This window comes from Microtus oregoni, unplaced genomic scaffold (assembly GCF_018167655.1).
Source record: "Microtus oregoni isolate MIOR12 unplaced genomic scaffold, Mior012 000058F_ref0000040, whole genome shotgun sequence".
Classification (NCBI taxonomy): Eukaryota; Metazoa; Chordata; class Mammalia; order Rodentia; family Cricetidae; genus Microtus; species Microtus oregoni.
Genome location: NW_024543834.1, coordinates 5066540 through 5087678, shown reverse-complemented (window position 1 = coordinate 5087678; position 21139 = coordinate 5066540). Strand labels below are relative to the sequence as shown.

Genomic DNA, 21139 nt, shown 5'->3' with positions numbered 1-21139 from the left:
AGTCACAAACACACAGATACACACACACATAGATACATACACACAGACACAGGCACACACACATAGACACAAACACACAGACACATGCACACATACATAGATGCACACACACAGATACGTACACACAGACATACAGGCAAATACAGGCACACACACACAGACACAGGCATACAGACACACAGGCAGACGCAGGCATATACACATAGATGCACACACACAGACACACAGGCAAACACAGGCACATACACATAGATGCACACACACAGACACACAGGCAAACACAGGCACACAAGACACGCAGACACAGGCATACAGACACACAGGCAAACACAGGCATATACACATAGATGCACACACATAGACACACAGACACAGGCACACACACAGACACAGGGACACACACTCACATACACACACCCCCACGTTCATGATCCCGTTGGCTTGTCAGAGAGGAAACACTAAACATTACTGTTAGTTATAACTCTTAGTCTCTCTCCTTCCTCACAGTGTTATCACTTCCTCATATTTAATTGTCTTGTTTTCATTTCATATCCATGGAATCACATAGAAGATACAGCAGTCTTGCTCTCTGACTTGATGTTTGATTTATATTGCTCTAGTTCATTTATTAACACTAGTAGGGAATTTCATTTTATCTTGACTATGCATCATGTTTCTTCATTCTCCTGTAGATAAAAATTTGATTTTTTTCAGGATGTTTTAAAAGTTGTAAAGTTGTAGTGTGCTAACAGACATTGCATATTACTTTGGCACATATGTGCATGAGTATCTGCAGGATGCAGAACCAAGATTTGATTGGCTGGACTATTGGGAACATCTCCAAGTTCATCAGATAATGCCACCATTTTTCACAGTAGTTGTACCAATTTACCATCAGCATATGAGCCTTTCTGTTATTTCTCATTTCTTTTTGTTGTCTGTAATAAGGCCTGCTTGTTTGTTCCCAGCTGTCAGCCCAGAAATAATCACACAGAAACTATATATTTTTTTTTTACTTTTTGAAGTTTTATTTTTTGTTTTTTTTTCTTTTTCTGTTTCTCTGTTTTTTTTCTTTTTTTCTTTTTTATTTTTTTTTAGAAACTATTATTTACAATACTGTTTGGCCAATTAGCTCTAGCTTCTTATTGGCTAACTCTTATATCTTAATTTAACCCATTTCTATTAATCTGTATGTTGCCATGAGGCTATGACTTACAGGGTAAAGTTCCAGCGTCTGTGTCTGGTGGGGCTACACGGCTTCTCTCTGACTCCACCTCCTTTCTCCCAGCATTCAGTTTAGCTTTCCCTGCCCATCTAAGTTCTGCCCTATCAACAGGCCAAGGCAGTTTCTTTATTCACCAATGGTATTCACAGCATACAGAGGGGAATCCCTCATCAGTTGTTGCTGTGTTTTTTCCCTTTTATTGAAAGTAGATTATTTTTCATACAATATGTTCTGATATTTTCCCTTCCTCCTATTCCTCCCAATTCCTCACCATCTTCCTTCCCATCTCAATTCACACCCTTTATGTCTCTTCTTTTAGAAAACAGGGAGGCATCTAAGGAATAATAAGATAAATAAAACAAAGACAACCAAATTGAAATAGGACAAAACAACCAAATAAGAAAAAGAGCCAAAGAAAAAGCACAAGAACTGCATTTAGATGCAGAGGCACATGTTTGTACACATGGGAATCCCATAGAAACACAAAACCAAAAGACAGAATATATAAGCAAAGGACTTGTGAGGTTTAAAATAAAAAAATGTCCTGACTTAACACTCTGAGACAAAGAGCCTCCAAAGATGCCAGTGAGTTTATTTTGTGTTGACCATTTACTACTGGGCATTCTGCCTCCCCTTTGGAGTGGTTTGTTTCTCCAGTGAGACTTCCTGAAAGGAAACTCCTTTATTTGTAAGATAGAGATGGATCCCTGTTTAGGTGTGTGTGTGTGTGTGTGTGTGTGTGTGTGTGTGTGTGTGTGTTCCTTCTCCTTTCAGCTCTAGGACCCTATCTGGTGCAGACCTGTGCAGGTCCTGGGCACGCTGCCTCAGTCTCTGTGAGTTCATATGTGCATTTATTCTTTTATTTATAGGGCCTTGTTTTCTTGGCTTTTTCCATCCCTTCTTGCTCTTAGACTCTTTATGCCTCCTTTTTCAAAGGGTTCCTTGAACCCTTGAGGGGAGGGATTTGATGGACACATCATGTTTAGGGCTGAGTATTCCAAGGTCTCTCACTCTCTTCATTGTTTGGTTCTTGTTTTCTGGTTTTGTTCCGTCTGCTGCAGGAAGAAGCTTCTCTGATGATGACTAAGTAAGGCACAGATCTATGAGTATAGCAGATTGTCATTAGGAGCCATTTTACTGCTCTGTCCTTTCAGTAGAACAGTAGTATTTGGGGTTTCCCACTCTTGGAGAGCAAGGGCTTTGTAGCTGGGTTGATATTTACCTTCCTCTTTTGGTAGTATGTCGAGTACCTGCCAATACCAAAAGCACTAATCCAAAGGGTGAAGGCTCTAGGTAGGCACCAGCTCCATTTTTAATGAGTTATGTAGGTGTTGTCTTCAGCAATAAGCCTTACCATCAGTTTGTGGGGAGCCATGAAAATAACCTTGGTAATTTGTACTCTTGGTTGATATCACATTGAATACCTATTATGAAAGAATTACTTCTGGGATGGAAAAGGTGCAGTGCAGAGGTATAAGTGTATGGTCTTCCGTTCATCCTCAGCTCTGCAAGAACCCAATAACAAAAAATATTCCATTCTAGTTTTAATTTGCATTTCCTTGTCTACTAATGCTGTTGAACAGCTCTTTGTATGCTAATTGACTAGTCACGCTTATTCACTATGAAATGCTTATCATAGGGCTTATTTTATTAGGTACTTTGGTTGTGGCATTTTGTATAATCTATATAATCTGCATATTAATTCTGGATGTGTGGGACACATGGTGAATACTTCCCAAGATGTCACTTACCATTACAGTTTTTTCTTTTATGTTTTATTTTTATGAATGATGTTTAGATATAATTTTAAGTGTTAAGTAGTTCTAAAATATCCCTTGCTTCAAATTCTTGCTTTCTACAGGTAGACACTCTTAGGTACTACTTGATTCTTTGATTTTAAGATTGAAGTAAAATGCTCACATTCCTACTTTTTTATTTCCAATTTCACCAGTTATATATTGACTTGTGTTTGTGGACAATGGTATTTATTTTTCTTACCCACTCTGCAGGTCTGCACAGTGCTTTGCTGCTCTTCTTTACTGCTCCTATTATAGTTTGTGAGTGAATCCTGGTGTGGCTAGAACGTGCTGGCTGTGGTGTGATTGAACTGCTCATGTATCGCACTAGTACATTTCCGTTCTTCCCTCTGTACCCTCTGCTAGACCATATGTAACCTGCTGTAGAGGGGACCATGAGTGACAAGTAAAGGACATATAGGGTGGGAGAAGCTGATAAGTACTCCTGAAAAAGGTTGTCAGAGATGGAGAGTAAAGAACAGATGGCAGGTTAGAGTGTCTAGCTGGTGAGATGTGTGGGCAGGCCAAGTGCTTATCATGACACCTGATGACTGGAGTACCCTGACATGGTGGAAGGAGATGACTGACTCCTACAAACTGCCCTCTGCTGTCCTCACCTGTGCTGCGGCATTGTACTTACACACACACACACACACACACACACACACACGTAATTTTAATAATAATAAACCCAACAAAAATGTGTCTAGGTTACCTCCGTTGACAAAAAAATGACACCTCACCAAAGACCAGCAAGAAGGTGAGGGTAGTTGTTTTTGGATTTCTAGGACCTGAGGGTTCCATGCAGACAGAATAGCTAGCTCTAACTTGGTAATGCCCTTGGTGTTGTCTAGGAAGAGCAGGGAGGCGGGTTTGAAAGGCACGAGCTGACTAGTAGATTAATGACCTGAGGTCAAAACCTAATGCTGAGTGCCAAATCATGTAGAACTTTGTAGGCCAATTAGGGTGACATATGCTCTTTTTAAAATTTACTCTCTGGTTAGTTAAAAATTCTTGTTAATTACCAACCCAGAAATGGTGGTGCATGCCTGTAACACCATGATACAAAAATCTAAGCACCTAACTACTGTTTTAGTGGTAGTGGTCTGCTTAATGAGTTTTAGAAAGTTCGGCATATTCTCTCAGTGAAGGAGATGCTCTTTTGGATTCTACAGTCAAAGGTAACTCCCAAGAGCAGTTGGCTCAGAGATGGATGGCATTGATGTTCCTGGTGGAGAATTGCTGTCAAGCAGGGATGAATGTAAATATCCCACTGGGAATGATAAAACATTTGCCTTGTGGTTTATATTTTCATTGTGTGGTCTTTTTTTTAAATGAAAGAAGGTGAAATATTTATCACAGCTTTGTTTGTTCTGTAGTAATATGAGCATGTGACATTCATCACCTGCGAGGGTTTTATAAGTGCACAATAAATCAGCCATAGAGGAGTTGGAATGAATTGATAACATACGAACTCATGGTTTTTATGAAATTCACTATGTTGTCTGGTGCTGCAAGCTTTGTTCAAGAAGAGAAATTGAGGTGGTGAATTGGGTAACATAAAACAGGAATTAATTGGGCATCTTGGGAATACACTCTATGGTCATGCTTGTTTATTTCCCCTCCATATCTAAGCCAACCCAAGAAGTATACTTGATCCTCCTTAAACAATCAGAGTTTCTCATCCCTGCTCCCCTTCTCCATCTACCCTGTGTGCCACCACTCTCCTCCTTTTCTTTTTTTTAAAATACTGTTTAATATACATTTTAAATGACACTGAATACTTTAAACAGGGTATAGTCTTTTTTTTGCCTTTGTTCTTAATTTAATTGAATTGTAAATACATGTATGCAAAAATTTGTTCTATTCAACTTTGAATTTCTATCAGGTGTTGTTAACTACAAAATTACTGTTTAGTAGTATTGACCTCTTTAGATTTTAGATCCTCTATATCATGATTTTTTTTTTTTTGTTTTGTTTTTCGAGACAAGGTTTCTCTGTAGCTTTGGAGCCTGTCCTGGAACTAGCTCTTATAGACCAGGCTGGCCTTGAACTCAGAGATCTGCCTGCTACTGCCTCCCGAGTGCTGGGACTAAAGGCGTGCACCACCACCGCCCGCTCGGCTATATCATGAATTTTCAGGATGTATGTCATACTGGAATAAGCTGTTTTTGCCAGTCTATTTGTACTTGCTGTCAGAAAATACCCGAGTGTGCTTTTCTTTTTTCTTTCTTTCTTTCTTTTTCTTTTTTCCATCTTTCCTTTCTTTTTTTCTTTCTAGAAAAGAGCTTTATTTTGGCTTAGAGTCCTAAAGGTCTAAGGTCCGTCGGCCTTATTGGGTAGATAGACTTCATGCTGGAATCCTGTGACCTTTCATGGAAAGAGGGCAGGAGAGAGAGAGAGAGAGGAGGGGAGTTGGGGGTAGGACAGAGAGAGAGGAAGAGGGAAGAAAGCTCCCAGCCACCATCTGGTTTCGCTACCACTAGGTTTGGAGATTTCCCAAATGGAGGTTCCCCTAATTGTTTTATCTATTCCTCATATCATAAAAGCCCCCATCTCTTAGCAATATAGTTAAGTTAATTTTGTTTACCCTCTTAGTACTTCTCAATAGAGATCAAATTTCAACCCATAGAACCAGAGCCTTGGGTTACAATCAAACCATATCCAAGCCATAGCACTATTCCTTATAAATAGTTGAATAAATTAGAAAAAGAGGCCCTTTAGTTTTCAATTGAACATCTTATCTGTAACACTTGTCTTTCATACAGTCCGTGGGAAGTACCTGACTGATGAATAATGCAAGTCAGAGCTGTGCAGAAGGAGAGCTCAAGCCTTTGGATGATTGAAAATATACTGTTCTCGAAGTGAATGTTGTCTTAAGCCAAACTTGACACAGCATTTACAGAGGACAATAGATAGGACATCAGCTTGTCTTGAAGTGGATAATCATCAGCTAAGGGTGACTTGCAATGCTGAAGAGTAGTTATGTCAAATCTGTCCCTTACCACACAGTAGTCGGGGCCGTGCTATTCTAGGAGGCTTTGAAGGTGGAAGAGGACACACATAGTCGTTAGGGAAGTAGGGAACACTTTCAAATAGTGGAGTGTTGAACGCTGAAGAGCTATGCTTTATGGGTGCTGATTTGGTTATTCCGGATGGGTTTCTGTTTGTTTTTTCACTTGATCAAAATATTTTGAATATGTAACTCACTATGCTGGCAGAGTTTGGTCATTAGCGGTCTCCAGATGGATACCAGCTAAGTAGGCTACAACTTGTTAGCCTCTTTATCTTTGTGGTGAGGAATAGTGTATGATTGGTGATATATGGTAATGGTGGTAAGTTTTTGGCAGTTGTGGCTTGACCTTGGCCTATTATTGAAATAAAAAATGGGAATCAGTTTGGGACCCCCTCCCTTGTCATTGCTCCTCTGGAGATTCCTTGGTAGGCTGTGTTGGTTCTTGTGATAGAGTTCAGCTTCATGGGGCTGATGCTGCTCTGCTGCTTGGTTGTTGCTTTGGATCTCATGATTTTTTTCCCTCCCTCCCCCTCCCTCCCTTCCTCCCTCCCTTCCTCCCTCCCATCTTCCATTCTTGTCTTTTGTTTTTTTGAGTGTTTTGATTTAACTTGGCATTTTTTTTTAATGTCTGGATTTTACTAATCTTGAGGAATATTTTTTGTGCTTTGATTATATTTTCTTGTGTAGATGTAAGAGCCATTCTATAATCCCCCTTTCTTCCTTTCTCCCTCTCTCCCTCCTTCCTTCCCTTCTTCCTTCCCTCCTTCCCAGAGAAATTAACTTGGCCAAACTGAATTTCTTTCTGTGCTCTGAATGCTGCCTCTTGCTTATTTTGGGAGTGAATGAAGAACTGCAAGACTTACCTTGACTTATTTTATAGGAATTTTACTTAGTTTTGTTTGAGAGGAACAATGGGTTCGTGTGTGTGTACATATATGAAATATGATGTTATATACTTTTGAGCCTTTTATTATTTTGACAAGTCTGGTCTTTTTTTTTTTTTAATGGTGCTGAGATGTAGCCCCATACCTTCTGTCTGGTAAACAAGTGCTCCACCATTGAGCTCCTCCAGTTCTTTAAGTATTTTAAAATTTTGGGCCATGAGTATCTTTTTCTTTCCTTGTTTCATTTTTGTGTGCATTCTGGTCATTGTATATAATATACACACCAGGAACTGTTGGTTATTTCTTTTTTTTTTGTGGGCCAGAAGGGATTTTACACCACTAGATGGCAGATTCTTCCAACATTTCTAGAATTAAGACCCTTAATAAGCCATTTCTAATTCTTGAAATGCTTTTTCAGTGTGACTCTTCATCAGCATTATATAAAGTCTTGGTACTGAAGGACTTGCATCACCTGCCTGTCCTTTTCTCAGGCAGCTGTGCCTGCTTCTCTGTTGCTGACCCTGTTCTCTGCCCCCTTGCTTTATTTAAGCTCAAGTTAATTCGGCTCCTTACCCCCCCCCCCCCCCCCCCCGTGTGTGTGTGTGTGTGTGTGTGTGTGTACTTTCTTCCCCAGTGTCACTTTATTCATTTATTTTTTTTTCTGGAACCTGTGTTCTTTCTCTGACTTTGAGAGTTGGAGCATTAGAGCTGGAACAGCCTTCATCTGTCATTGGTTAAACTCTTCATTTTTCAGGTGGGAGAGTTGCAGCTTAGAGAGGTTAAGCCAAGGACGAAGACTGTGTCTTATCTTTGTGCAGCTACAGTTCTTTGAACAAACTTCCTAGATAGATTTTTCCAGAGTGAAGCACACTGGGTAAATGCTGTAAAGGATACAGTGATGAAATGGACACCCCAAATGGCTCCAGCTCAGTGATAGAATTATGATTTGATTAACTGTTGCAGTGCATTGTGCTAAGTGCTCAAGGAAGAGATCATGATTAAATATTTGGGAGGCTAAGGGTGCTTCGTCTCCTGTTTCTTCACTTGTTCTTTAGAGACTGCAGACACTCACTGCATTTCCTGAAGTCCTCCGTGCACCGTTGCAGCCTAGCTGTACTATGCAGCATGTTCCCTTGGCCTGAGTGCTATAACTTAACCCACTTGTCTGTCTGGGAACTTTTCAAAGGCTGCATCCCTGTGATGCCCTCCCTAACGTCTTTCTTCATGCCCTTGTCCCTCTGATGCAGTTTTGTACCTAGCTCTAAGGTGGCTGCCAAGGTTCTGTGCAACAGTAGCTAGTGGTTACTAATGGCTACTAATAACTTCATCTGCAGTGGATTGGGTCCTGCTCATTTCTGTGTAAGAGAAGCAAGGAATGTACATAACAGAATGCAAACCTGCTAAGCAGGCTGTGCACTTGATACACATTGACTGTGAAATGGGAGAGTTTAGGTACTCATTGCTGTTAGGAGAGTTAGAAATGGCCTTGTCTGACAGTCCTTCAATTACTTCCTGAACACTTCATATACAAAATTAATGAGAAAGCCATGTCTACAGATTACATACATTTGTGCAAAGGTCTTTGAGCTTCATGCCTTGAGTCCCAAAATCGTGATAGTTTCTGCTAATACCTACATGATTTCATATTGAAGATTATTAAGAAAGAGCCTTTCTCTCTCCATCTTGTTTTTGTGAATGAAAAGTAGTTTTGTTGATGAGTGCTGCGGCCCGGAAAGCGCTGTTTGTGGCATTCCTTCATGACTCCTGGCTCTTACATTCTTTCTGCTTCCTTTCCGATGATGACCCCTGAGTCTTAGGGAGAGCCGTATAATGTAGATGTTCCAACTAAGGCTGAACACTTTATAGCTTCTTATTTTCTGCCTTTTGAGCCTCTGTGAATCTCTGTGAATCAGCTTCTCTGATGATGAGAGCTGCACTAACACGTGGGTGTAAAGATAATTCTTTAGGTCACACTTAGCTTAGCTTAGTGTCCATTTAGCTGAATAGTAGCAGAGTTGTCTCCTAGGGCTTCTGACCCACCCAGCATGGTTTCTTGGCTCACTGAACAGCAGTAGGAGACAGGAATTTGTTACAGCAGCTGTGACTCTGCATAAGACCAAGGCAGCCACAGTTCTGGACTGGATGAGGGAGGATCTCATAGCATCCTACTCACAGCTGAAGGGCTGTTGGCACTTGATGGCTACTGAGGAGGAAGAGTGAGTTTCATTTGGAAATGGCCCATGGTAGGCTGCCCGTTTTCCAGTGGGTGGCCTTACACCCTTGCACATGCTAGCAGTACTATGCTTACCCGGTGGGTTAAATAAAAAGCTCATGAATTTGGGAGGGAAAAGCGATGAGGGTATGGGAGGAGTTGGAGGGGAGTGAGAGTAGATTTGCTTAAAACATTATATTTGTGTATGAAATTCTCAAACAGTAAAAAACAAAAAATAAATAAAAATAAATCTACTTAAAGCAAGGTAAAGAAAGAAAAGCAGCTTTGTGAATCATGTGCTTTAGAGTTTTATTTATAATTAAACATTTAACATTTATCTTTATATAATTCAGTTACATAAATATATGATAATATGGTTGTCGTATATATGACAGTATTACATATGACTTTGAATGTAAACCTCAGCCTGACCCCTCTGCCTATGCCCTGCATCTGAGTATTCTTGGTGGAGGAACTTAACGAAGCAGAAAAGGACATTAGTCTATAAATTATTTCCTACCTATCGCCTGTTTGTAGACTTAATTTCTATAAAAATCTAATAGCAATTTTGGTGTTAAGTCAGAGAATGCTCAAGCTATAGCTATTAAGTTCCTGCTTCTTATATTTAACCCTCCAAGAGGAAGCTTTCATGACTTTGTTTATATTTCTTTGAATTGTATTTTGTGTGTATGGATGTGTCTTCCCTGTACCTATTCCTATGTACTGTGTACATACAGCACCCATGGAGGCCAGCAGAGGGTGTTGGATCCTTTTGGACTGGAGTGTGAACTGCCATGTGGGTGCTGGGAATTGAATTAGGGTCTTTAGGAAGAGCAACCAGTGCTCTAAACCTCAGAGCCAGCTTAGCTTTCATGATTTTAGCATGTGACCTTTTATTATATTAAAAAAATATTTTTCCACTTTACATTGTAAACAGAGCCACACTAATAATGATTGTAGTTTCTACAAACTACAATCTTTTGAGAAAGTCCACAAACTTTCTCACATTGGTAAACATTTTCACTGTAAATGTAATCTCACCAGTTTGTAAGACTTACTAAACCTTTAAGGGGGGTTGGTATAAATCTGCACATTTGGTCTTTGGATTTCTTTTATGTCTTTCCATTGTTTATTTATTCCTTGTCCATTATTCCTTTGAATTGGTGGTGGATCTTTTTAAATCCTTTATACAGATGTACTATTAACTTTATATGTTATAAACTTCCCCCATTTACAATTTTTTAATCTGTAAATACAAGTTTTAAATTTTAAGTAGAATCTTTATTCACACACACATATATGTGTTACATACATATACACACATATGCATATATACATAAATGTTTTTTTTTCCTCAGTATGTATAGCTCAAGCTGTTCTGGAATTTGCTGTCTAGGCCAGCCTGGCCTCAAACTTGCCATCTTCCTGCCTCAGCCTCACGAATATTGCTATTCCAGGAATGCATCATCACCCTTGTCTGTGTGGATGTCTTAATGACACAAAGGCAGGGAAATGCTCTCAAGTTGAGATGCACCAAACCCAGCTTGGCAGGGTGGATTGCCCCATGTGGATTGAGTTGGCACTCCCCTCTCCTCCCATGTAATTCAGTGTGTTCAGTTCTGTGAACAATTCTGCTAGTATTTCCTTTGAAAGTGCCTGCACTTTGTATATTAATTTAAGAAGGGTTTGTGTCATTCACATGTTGATAGTTCAACAGAGAACTTGCTGTCTTGCTTTCTTTCTTCAAGTGTAGCACTTTTCTAATGGGTGTTTTGAACAGTTTTTGTTGGTGAGCTTTACCATACTCTTGTGTTCACATTGTCCTGTACTGTTTAATGAAATGGTTAAAAGAAATAACCAACAGTTCCTGGTGTTGTATATTATATACAATGACCAGAATGCACACAAAAATGAAACAAGGAAAGAAAAAGATACTCATGGCCCAAAATTTTAAAATACTTAAAGAACTGGAGGAGCTCAATGGTGGAGCACTTGTTTACCAGACAGAAGGTATGGGGCTACATCTCAGCACCATTAAAAAAAAAAAAGACCAGACTTGTCAAAATAATAAAAGGCTCAAAAGTATATAACATCGTATTTCATATATGTACACACACACGAACCCATTGTTCCTCTCAAACAAAACTAAGTAAAATTCCTATAAAATAAGTGCGACTGCCACCTCCCACTATCCCCACTGCCCCTACCCCCTTCCTGCCTTAAATACTCCTCTGTTACTGTTGAAATCTATAGTAAAGACTGTCATTGTGGAGATGGCTCGCCCTAGTACCTCTGTGTGTTCTGTGCTGTTTAAGGAGGAGGGAGGAGCTTTCCATTTGCAGGCCACTGGCAGGTATTTACTGAGTGTATCATGTTGGGCCTGAGACTCCTCTCCTCTTCTAGCCATTGGCTGGCTTTTCCTCCATTAGCATGGCTTTACCAGTGCAATGTTGCTCCTCAGCATGTCTGTTGTCCTAGAAACCTCCTCTAATGCTGCAGTCACATGGAGGAATATTTATTTACTCAGCCAAGCAGTGGCCTGCTTTGATTTTCATTTTCATAATCTCTTGCAGGTTAGCTCTCAGTCAGTGTTGCGAACCTTGTGAATCAATAAAGTGATGTCAAAATTAATGTAATGATTTGGGCTGATGTGTGTGTATAAGTTTGCATGTGTCTTGAAGAAATCATGCCTTTTATTTTCTATAGTCTCACTCCTTAGATTTTGTTGATCACAGCTTTGTATTATCATTTAAAGTATTTTTAATTTTTTCATCTGTACTTTTTTTCCAGATTGGTAGTTAGATTTATGAGGGTAATGGTAGTTGGGAACATTTACTTGAGCAGTGATCTGCACAGAGCGAGTGCTCTGGACACATACAGTGCTGTCACTGTGACTGCAGACCCGGTGTGTCTTTGACCTTGGGGAACAAGCAAAATTGTATTTTAGCTCTGAGTGTTCGCCTGGAGTAGAAATAGTCCAGTTAGCTTCCAGCCACCCTCTCGAATTGTTGTCTCTTCATCTTCTGATGTGAACTAGTTAGTACTGCCTGGAAAAAGAGCAGGAGAAAGGATGTGAGCGAAGGCTGAAGTTGTGTTTCTCTCAGTGAGTACTTACCTGACGTCATAGGTTTCTGAGCTGGGATACTGGAGGATTATTACTCAGTTTTGAAGTTCTTACACCTTCTCCCTCCCTCCCTCCCTCCCCCCCTCTCTTTCTGCATTATTGTTGGCTCAGTTCAGAAACAAGTTAGGAAGCAGCTGGGGGCTGAGAAGCACCGTGTGGCACTGGAGTCTGATAGTCGTTGGGGTTTTAGGACTGGCGGTGAAGCATGGTGTGCTGTAGTTTACTGGGACCGCTCTACCATATCGTTGTGAATGTGCTGGTAGAGCTGCACTGATTTTGATTTCAGGAGATCAGAGGTTGAAATGAGCATTGGTGGGCTGCTCAAGGTGCCAGTAGGGCCATTATGGAGGGTTTTCTGGCTTTCCTAGACTCTCCAGATTCCCTGGCTTGTTAGCCTGCCTACCTGCAAAGCTGCCCTGAGCCAGTTGAGTCTGTCACACATTACTTCATTCCGAGCCAGACACTTTTGCTTGCTCCTTCCACTCTTGGGATCCTTGTGATTTCATGGACTCACCTGGAAAGCCAAGATAATTTCTATGTGGGGGCAGTTGATTGGCAATCTACATTTCTTTGCTGCCTAGCACAGAAGCTAGGTTGCTGATACATTTTTAATTTTTACTTTTTTTCCTTTATTTTTTTTAAAAGAAAACTCTTTTTTTTTCATTATACATACCAATCCAAGTTCCACTCCCCTACTCCCATTTCTTCCACATGCCCTCCCACCCAACCCCATCCACTCCTCAGAGAGGGTAAGGCATATTGCTTTGGGGAAGGTCCAAGGCCCTCCCTACTATATCTAGGCTGAGCAGGGTACCCGTTCAAAGAGAATAGGTTCCCCAAAAGCCAGTACATGCAGTAGAGATAAAATCCTGGTGTCGTTTCCAGTGGCCCCTCAGTCTGTCCAGCCATGCAACTGTCAACCACAATCAGAGGGACTAGTTTGGTCCTGTGCTTGTTCCTTCCCAATCTGGCTGCAGTTTGTGAGCTCCCATTAGCTCAGGTAGACTGTTTCAGTGGGTGTACCTGTCATGGTCTTGACCTCTTTGCTCATATTCTCATTCCTCCCACTCTTCAGCTGGACTTTGGGAGCTCAGTCCAGTGCTCTGATGCAGGTCTCTGCCTCTGTTTCCATCAGTTTCTAGATGAAGATTCTATGGTGATATTTAAGATATTCATCAATCTGACTACAGGGCAAGTCAAGATTGGGCCCTCTCTCCTCTATTGCTTAGGGTCTTTGCTGGGGTCATCCTTGTGGATTCCTGGGAATTCTCTAGAGCCAGGTTTCTTGCTAACCCTTTAATGGCTCGGCTCTCTCAATCAAGTTATCTCTTTCCTTGCTCTCATCTCTGTCCTTCCTCCTTCTTGACTATCCCATTTCCTCAAGTTCTCCTCACCCCTCCCCTTTCCCCTCCTTCCTCCCTTCCATTTCCCCCCACCCCCTGCTCCCAATTTTGTCAGGCTATCTTGTCTGTTTTGTCTTTTCCGGTGGATCTATATATGTTTTTTTTTAGGGTTTCAGGTGTCAGTGTTTACAATAGAGTAGTTCTGTTTGACAACCCTTGTATATACCTGTACTAGTCTCAAAGGTGAAATATAAGTGGTCATCATGTGATGTCAAGCTATTGATATTTATAAGTTTATATTACTCAGTTATAAACTTAAATGTGGTACATGTCTGCAGTCCCAGTATTTGTGAGGCAGGGCAGGAGGATTGGGAACTAGAGGTCAGCACTGCCTTTATAGTAAAGTATCTCAAAAAAAAGTATAAGTTAATATGGTTCTATAATTTAGTCTTTTGTTATGTCAGATCTTATAAACCTCATGAAATGCGGTGTTATCCTTACTAAAAACAGACAGACAGACAAAAACCAAAATGTTTCAAGTTGTAGGTTTCCCTTGAATGTGGCCGAGAACAAAGCGGCCGTGTGGTGAAAGCTCACTCTCGTCTCAGCCAGACGGGGGCTTTGTGGTGGGGAGGCTTTGTTGGTTTTGGTTTGGCTGAGTTTGACACAGTGTCCTGTCACTTGAGACAGTGGTAGATGGGGTGGGGACAGCATGTGAGCAGAGGTCCAGGGAACCACTCTCTTTGGTCGTGGGCTCTCTTAAAACATGAAAATTCTTTTCATTCTTATAATTATTAGTTTAACCATTAAGAAATGCGTGGATTATTTTTCTTGTTATTTCTGTTGTCTCTTGTCATTGATGACAGATAAGACATTAACAATGGATGTTTTTCTGTTAGCATATCAAAATTTCACCTTGAGTTTTTATCATTGTTTGTTTAGTAATTATTATTTGTACATGTGCATACATATGTACATGTGGAGGTCAGGGGACAACTCTGTGGAGTCAGTTCTCTTCACCTTTGCCTGGGTCTGGGGTTCGAACTCAGGACATCAGGCTTGCATGGCAAGTGCTTTAGCCACTGATCACCTTCCTGGCTCTACCTTGGTGCCTCCCCCCACTCTCACATAAGTGATTGTAAGGATCACTATCCTGCTACTATGCAGGATTCTGCCAGATGTACTGACCCTGATTTAACTGCAGAAGTGGCGGCTTGGCTTTTATTGTTTACCAGCTCAGTTTTGCTGTGACTGCATAGTGTATCTTTGACTCTCTAGTGTTTAGTAGATTGTTTGCTCTCTTAGTAACTGGCCTGTCCTTTGCTGATGGAGTATGGCAGGCAGAAGTGAATCATGAGTAACATGCGGCTCTCCTCTTACCTCTGAGCAGTTACTGCCGTGTGCTCTTTCCCATGGCACACACCCAGCTGCTGCCACGTCTTTCTAAGGCTGCAGTTGGGCCACATTGCATCGCGTATGGTGTTGGCATCACTGAGTGTGTGTCTGGTTCCTGCCAATGCTTGTTAGGTTTGATAACGCCAGTGTCTGTGAGCTGCATTGCAAATTCCAGACATTTCCCTTTATTTCTAAATTTCTGGATGCATTTAGGTGCCTAAATGTTTACCTTTTGCTTCTCTATCAGTGAAGGTGAAGTTCAAATTGAAAAACCATTAGGTTTCTTTTCTTGAATAGTAATCATCTAGGTATAATGACAGCAATTTTAGCTTTCTGTGTTCAGGGGGCTAATTCTGCACTGTTTTCTTGTTACCTTGTTCATATTTGTAATTTATTAATTCTGTTCTTGTTATTTCTAGACTTTTACTGGTTGGTGGATGTGAAACTACTGAACTGGGCATTTCCAAAGCTTCTAGCTGTGGCCTTTCTGCGTGGAGAGTCCTCTCAGGCTCACCGTATTATAAGCAAGTTACTAGCAGTGGAGATACGGTCACTGAGGTATGTGGTAGTGCAATTATCTAGACTATTTCCTAATTGGTGTTAGACAAGGAAACCTGTGAAAGATATAACCAGCAATGTTTGTCTCACAAAAGAGAAATTAATGGTTCTGTGATCTTAGTGTTTTATTATTCTCACTTGCTTATTAACTCTAACTAAAATGTTCTTAAAATGTATTAATAACAATGAATAGTATATCCCAAATAATATTAATAATATAACTAAAACATCATTTGTTATTACTATATATCAAATATAGTAAAATGTATTGAATTTAACTTGACTTCCCTTTTAGTAATGATATTTTCAGATAATAGAAAAGAAGTGTAGATCAGATGAGGCGACTCAGCAGGTAACTGTTTGTCTCACAAGCTTGGCAGCCTGAGTCCATAGGCAAAAGGTGAGGAATGATTGCATAGTTATTTTTTTGTACACTCTGGCTCGGACCTGTGTGCACACATATATCTGTACACACCCACAAATAATATACAAAAGTGTAAAAAAGAGAAAACAGCATAGCCTGTCTGCTGTCTTATTACTTATATTTTCTCACTTAGTCATTAACATTTAGCATGCTGTTTTTGTGTTGATAACTGTTCAGAGTGCTTTTATCCCAGGCTAGCTCACCTAAGAGTGCTTTCAGTTGGGTTAGCCCATGTCACTTAACCTAACCAGCAAGTGAGACTAGCATGCCAGTTCACATTCTGAACTACCTTGTATACATCCTTCCGTGTTTATAGCAAATGCCCTATTGCTCCGTATTCATTCTTTATCATTTATTAGACCTCTGTTTTGTGCCACACTCTCCTTGAGTTAGCCTTTCACCTTTGACCAAATAAGTTTATTTTGACCTGCAGTTTCAGAGACTTCAGCTGATGGTGGCTTGGTTCTCTTGTGGCATTGTAGCTCGTGATGGGGTCACATGATGTGAGAGTGCTTACTTCATGGCCTCTCTGAGAGGCAGGGAGAAGCAGAGTCAGAGAAAGCATGACCTTGATATGAGTGTCTACCAGGGTCCCCGTGTCTCTCTAGGGTGGTGTGCCTTCCCGCTGTCCTTCTACAACACCCCTTCCTGGAGGGAACACCACCTCCCAATAGCACTGATGCTGGCACTAGCCAGCCTTTAACACTTGGACCGTAGGTGCTTTCCAGATCCCAAGTATAGCACCCTGTTAGTCTGTAGCATTAGAGTAGGCTAGACAGAGTGTGAAAAAAATCATACAGTCATACAAACATATTGGAAGACCTAAAATGTCTGTGGCTTGTCACATCAAAATTCCTGGCCAAGCCTACTGATGCTGCTGTGTCTTTTCTAGGCAGTTTGTTATACCTGAAGATTAGAGAATCTGTGGACTATGACTTCTTGAGGTCCCACTGTCTCTACTGCTGGCTTTAGGAAGGGCAGAGAGGAATTAAAGGTGGAACTTTTCTCAGACTTATCCCAAAAGTGACACCAATTTTGCTTATTTATCAAACTAACCACGTGACCCTTCCTAGCTCCAAGGAAGATTGGAAATAGTTTCTGTGTGTCCAGAAATATGAAATCAGTTAGGTGCCGGTAAATGCTAATTATGTCTACCATGTTGGTCATACTCTACGTATATGTGTCTTGGTTTTTTGGGTAAATTGTGTGAAAGAAGCACTTGATGGCGGTTATGAGCCTGTACTTAGTGTGTGCCTGTCATGCATGAGAGCTGCGTGTTTTTAAAGTGAGGAATAAAACAGGCAAACTAAAGCAGAGTATAAGGGAATATGCTAATTTCATAAGTGATTGTATTTGTCTTGTTATTTTTCTTAAAATATATTGATTTAAAAGTAATCTTCCAAACCAGCAAATGGCTAGGTGTTGGAAAAGATTCTGAAGGATGAGCTTTTGAAAAAGAAATCTTTAGCAGTTACAGTAGTCTTCATTGTTATTGTTAGACTTGGCCTGCATTGTAATAAATAATTGTGATTTAACCCAACAAAATAATTCAAAATGATACCAACCTACTGTTTTTTGTGGCACGAACCTTAAATCAGCTAATATTTGCAGCTCCCATTATGGAATGCTGGTTTTTCTTCTTCCATTTATGATCCATCTACCTGCTTTCCTGCTTGGTCATTTTCCCTTCAGTGCTCAGAGAGGAGGCAGTTGGTTAGCAGCCCCTTTTCTCAGCCCTGGAGTGTTAGGCCAAATAGAGCTTAATGATGGAAGACAGGAAGACATAGCTTGGATCGGATGCCCTGGTTCCTTATCGCATTTCCTCTCAGATTATCTGTGTGTCTGACTGTTAATCTTATCTGCCCCGAAAAGACTGAGGTGGGATTGATTGAAGAAATGGACACATTACTTCATGTTGTAGGAACTTTTTTTTTTTTTTTGGTTTTTCGAGACAGGGTTTCTCTGTGGTTTTGGAGCCTGTCCTGGAACTAGCTCTGTAGACCAGGCTGGTCTCGAACTCACAGAGATCCGCCTGCCTCTGCCTCCCGAGTGCTGGGATTAGAGGCGTGCGCCACCACCGCCCGGCTAAACTCTAATTTTTTTTTTTTATTAGCTGTGTTTTTCACTGACTTTTGTAACTTCTAGTTTTATGTGACATAAATCAAGCAGATCTTGGAAAAATCTTATCCTTCAAATCTGCATAAAACAAGTATGATTCTTACAGCTTATTTTCAGATGGTTCAGTTACAATATGAGAAGCTTTTGCATGTATGAAAAGCAAACTGGTGTAGCAAAATGTAAATGACTGGTCAGCGCAACGAGTACGTTGTCTTTTCTGGAGCTTGAAATTTCTCTACATCAAAAGTGAGAAAAGGACCGCAAGGGGTGCGTCCACCCACTGAGACTGTGTGACTGACCTAATGGGAGCTCACCAAGGCCAGCTGGACTGGGACTGAACGAGCATGTGATCAAACCGGACTCTCTGAATGTGGCTGACAATGAGGGCTGACTGAAAAGCCAATGATAATGGCACTGGGTTTTGGTCCTACTGCATGTACTGGCTTTTTTGGGAGCCTAGTCTGTTTGGATGCACACCTTCCTAGACCTGGATGGAGGGGGGAGGTCCTTGTACTTCCTACAGGACAGGGAACCCTGACTTCTCTTATGACTGGAGAGGGAGGGGAAGTGGGGGGAGTGGGAGGGAAATGGGAGGCGGGGAGGAGGTGGAAATTTTTCATAATAAAAAAAAGGTGAGAAAAGGAAAGAAACAGATGAGTGTGGAGAATACAAGGGAAGACCACGTGGGCTCCGTGAGTCTTTTCGTCCAGCAGCATTGAGGGCATCTATAGAAAGTGGCCCTGCAGAGGGGAGTTTTCTGTGTGCTGTCACCTGGCAGCAGACCTTTCCCCTGGACTCCTTTGGGTTTGTGCGCTTCTGCTCGGCTTCCTTTTGAGTTCTGTATTGTAAAAGTGCTCTGCTGTGTGTACTCTTCCTGTCTCAAGCCCAAGGGGCTTTGATATTGACTTCTCTTAAGAGAAAATTGCTTGTCCACTGACAGAATGAGTTAGGAAAAACATTGAATTGCAGAGTGAATGCCCTGCTGTATGATTGACTTCTTGAAATGCTGCAAATGTATTTTGCTGCCATTAGTAGCTTTCAAGTGTGTTGTGCAGCTAACCTTGCAGCCCTTCTTCATAGCCTTCCCACCTCAGAATCATTGGCGGTTATAACGTTTGTCCCTTTCATCAGGAGGTGGCTGCTGTGCTTAGTGAGCGCCCTCTCCCACAGGCTGCTGGCAGGCTCTAAAACGACTATACAAAATTCAGTATGTGCATTGATCAACACTTCCAGATGAATGCTAGTGTCCTAAATGACTTTCCTTAATCATTGTTCAACATTGAATTATTGCTCCAAGTAATAGGAATATAAAAAAACTTATATAGCTAACTCTACAAATGTGTACAATAAAGTATGACAGTGCCCAGTTAGAATTCAGAAGCTGAGGATAGAATGGGTGTAGGCTCTGGAGTTAGAAGGCTGAAATTCCAGCACCCCCCCCCCCCACACCTTTTCTTGCCACTTGGGTGATGAGGCTTTTGTCAGGACCTTGTGAAGCAATCTCTTTGAAGGCAGTTGATAAACTCTTATGACAATATGCATGGTAATTATTGTTGTCTGTTTGGCGTTTTAAGACTGAACTTTGTATAAAGAAATGTGGAAATGAATGAAAGTCCTGAAGTTTTGTTATTGATGTTGTGCTTTTTCCAATGCTTATCATCCTGTGGAAATAGTGCAGGCACTTTGAGCATATTGTTTTCTTAAAAATCCTTTCTCTGAAAAGAGGGTGCAATCCGAATACTTCCCCTGAGATTCTCCTGTCTGCTCAGCTCTGTCCTGTGTGGGTCTTCCTTTGCTGCTGCCGCCAAGCACCTTTTCCTGTGCCTTTTCCCCCTTTCCCTCCTGCTTGTTTCCCTTCCCGTTCCCAGTGTCTGAGTGTGTAGGCAGCCTGAGCATGAGCTCTCACAGCTCCCTTCATCCTTTCTCTTTCTCCCAGACTCTGTGCTTTCAGATGTGCTAATACTCTTTGCCATTAATATTTCATTATTCTCCTTCCTTTAAAATTTTCTTTTGTCAAATTTCTTTTTAGTTACTGAGTTTTAACTTAGGGCAATTAAAAGTTTCCTGCATCCTTAAATTCTTGTTGAAGCACATTGTTTTTCTTAAAGCAATAATTTTGTTTCCTTATATTTCTTAGTTGTTTTCCGTAGTGCAATCTACCCTTGTTTACATATGTGAATGTTTGTCTTCTGATTTCCTTTTCTTTTTAACTTTATAGAACTTGTTGATCTTTGTGTTTGTCTTTCAATTTCTATGAGATATTTCTGAGTCTTTTTCTTGTTCATTGCAATGATACTAGAATATTTTCCAGGATTCCTGGGTTAGTGGTTCCCTGTGTGATTGGTAGAGTGACCCTCAGGTGCTCTGTCGATGTTGATGGGAAGGGCTATGGGCTCCAGAAACAAAGCTTCTCTCTTGTCTTGCAGCACACTGCATTTCCTTCTTTGCTTCTTCTATTAGTCCACCTCTGTTGTCAAAAGATACTGCCTCTCCTTCGCATTGTTCTTCCTCAGAAACCGTGTGCCTGATAGATAATTTTTCTAATGTGTTCTTGGATTCGGTTTGCCAGTATTTTGTTGAGGATTTTTGCGTCGATGTTCATGAGGCTTTGTGGGAGCCTAGCCAGTTTGGATGTTCACCTTCCTAGATATGGACGGAGGGGGGAGGACCTAGGGCTTACCACAGGGCAGGGAACCCTGACTGCTCTTTGGACTGGAGAGGGAGGGGGAGAGGAGTGGGGAGAAGGGGAGAAGGGTGGGAGGAGGGGGAGAAGGGTGGGAGGAGGGGGAGGGAAATGAGAGGCTGGGAGGAGGCAGAAAATTGTTTTTTTTTTTCCTTTTCTCAATAAAAAAAAAGAGTATAAAAAACACACAAAAAAAGAAAAAAAATAGAAAAAAAAAAAGAAACCGTGTGCCTGTCAGATTGCTCCTTCTAAGGACACTCCTGTCCTTTCCCTTTAGCCCATGTCTTGATGACATGGGTACTCTTTCAGTGTTATCAGGCAGCAAATGGACCTGATAGTTTTGGATTGGACTTAGATGGAC

At 41.1% G+C, this 21139-nt stretch overlaps 1 protein-coding gene across 1 annotated transcript in view; it reads left to right on the top strand.

Moving 5' to 3' along the window:
• Nbas (NBAS subunit of NRZ tethering complex) overlaps positions 1-21139 on the top strand; it is a 312059-nt gene that overhangs the window by 30832 nt on the left and 260088 nt on the right. Inside the window, exon 10 of the mRNA XM_041639422.1 lies at positions 15415-15553. Coding sequence (XP_041495356.1) covers positions 15415-15553 — 139 coding nt within the window. The remainder of the gene's footprint in view (positions 1-15414; positions 15554-21139) is intronic.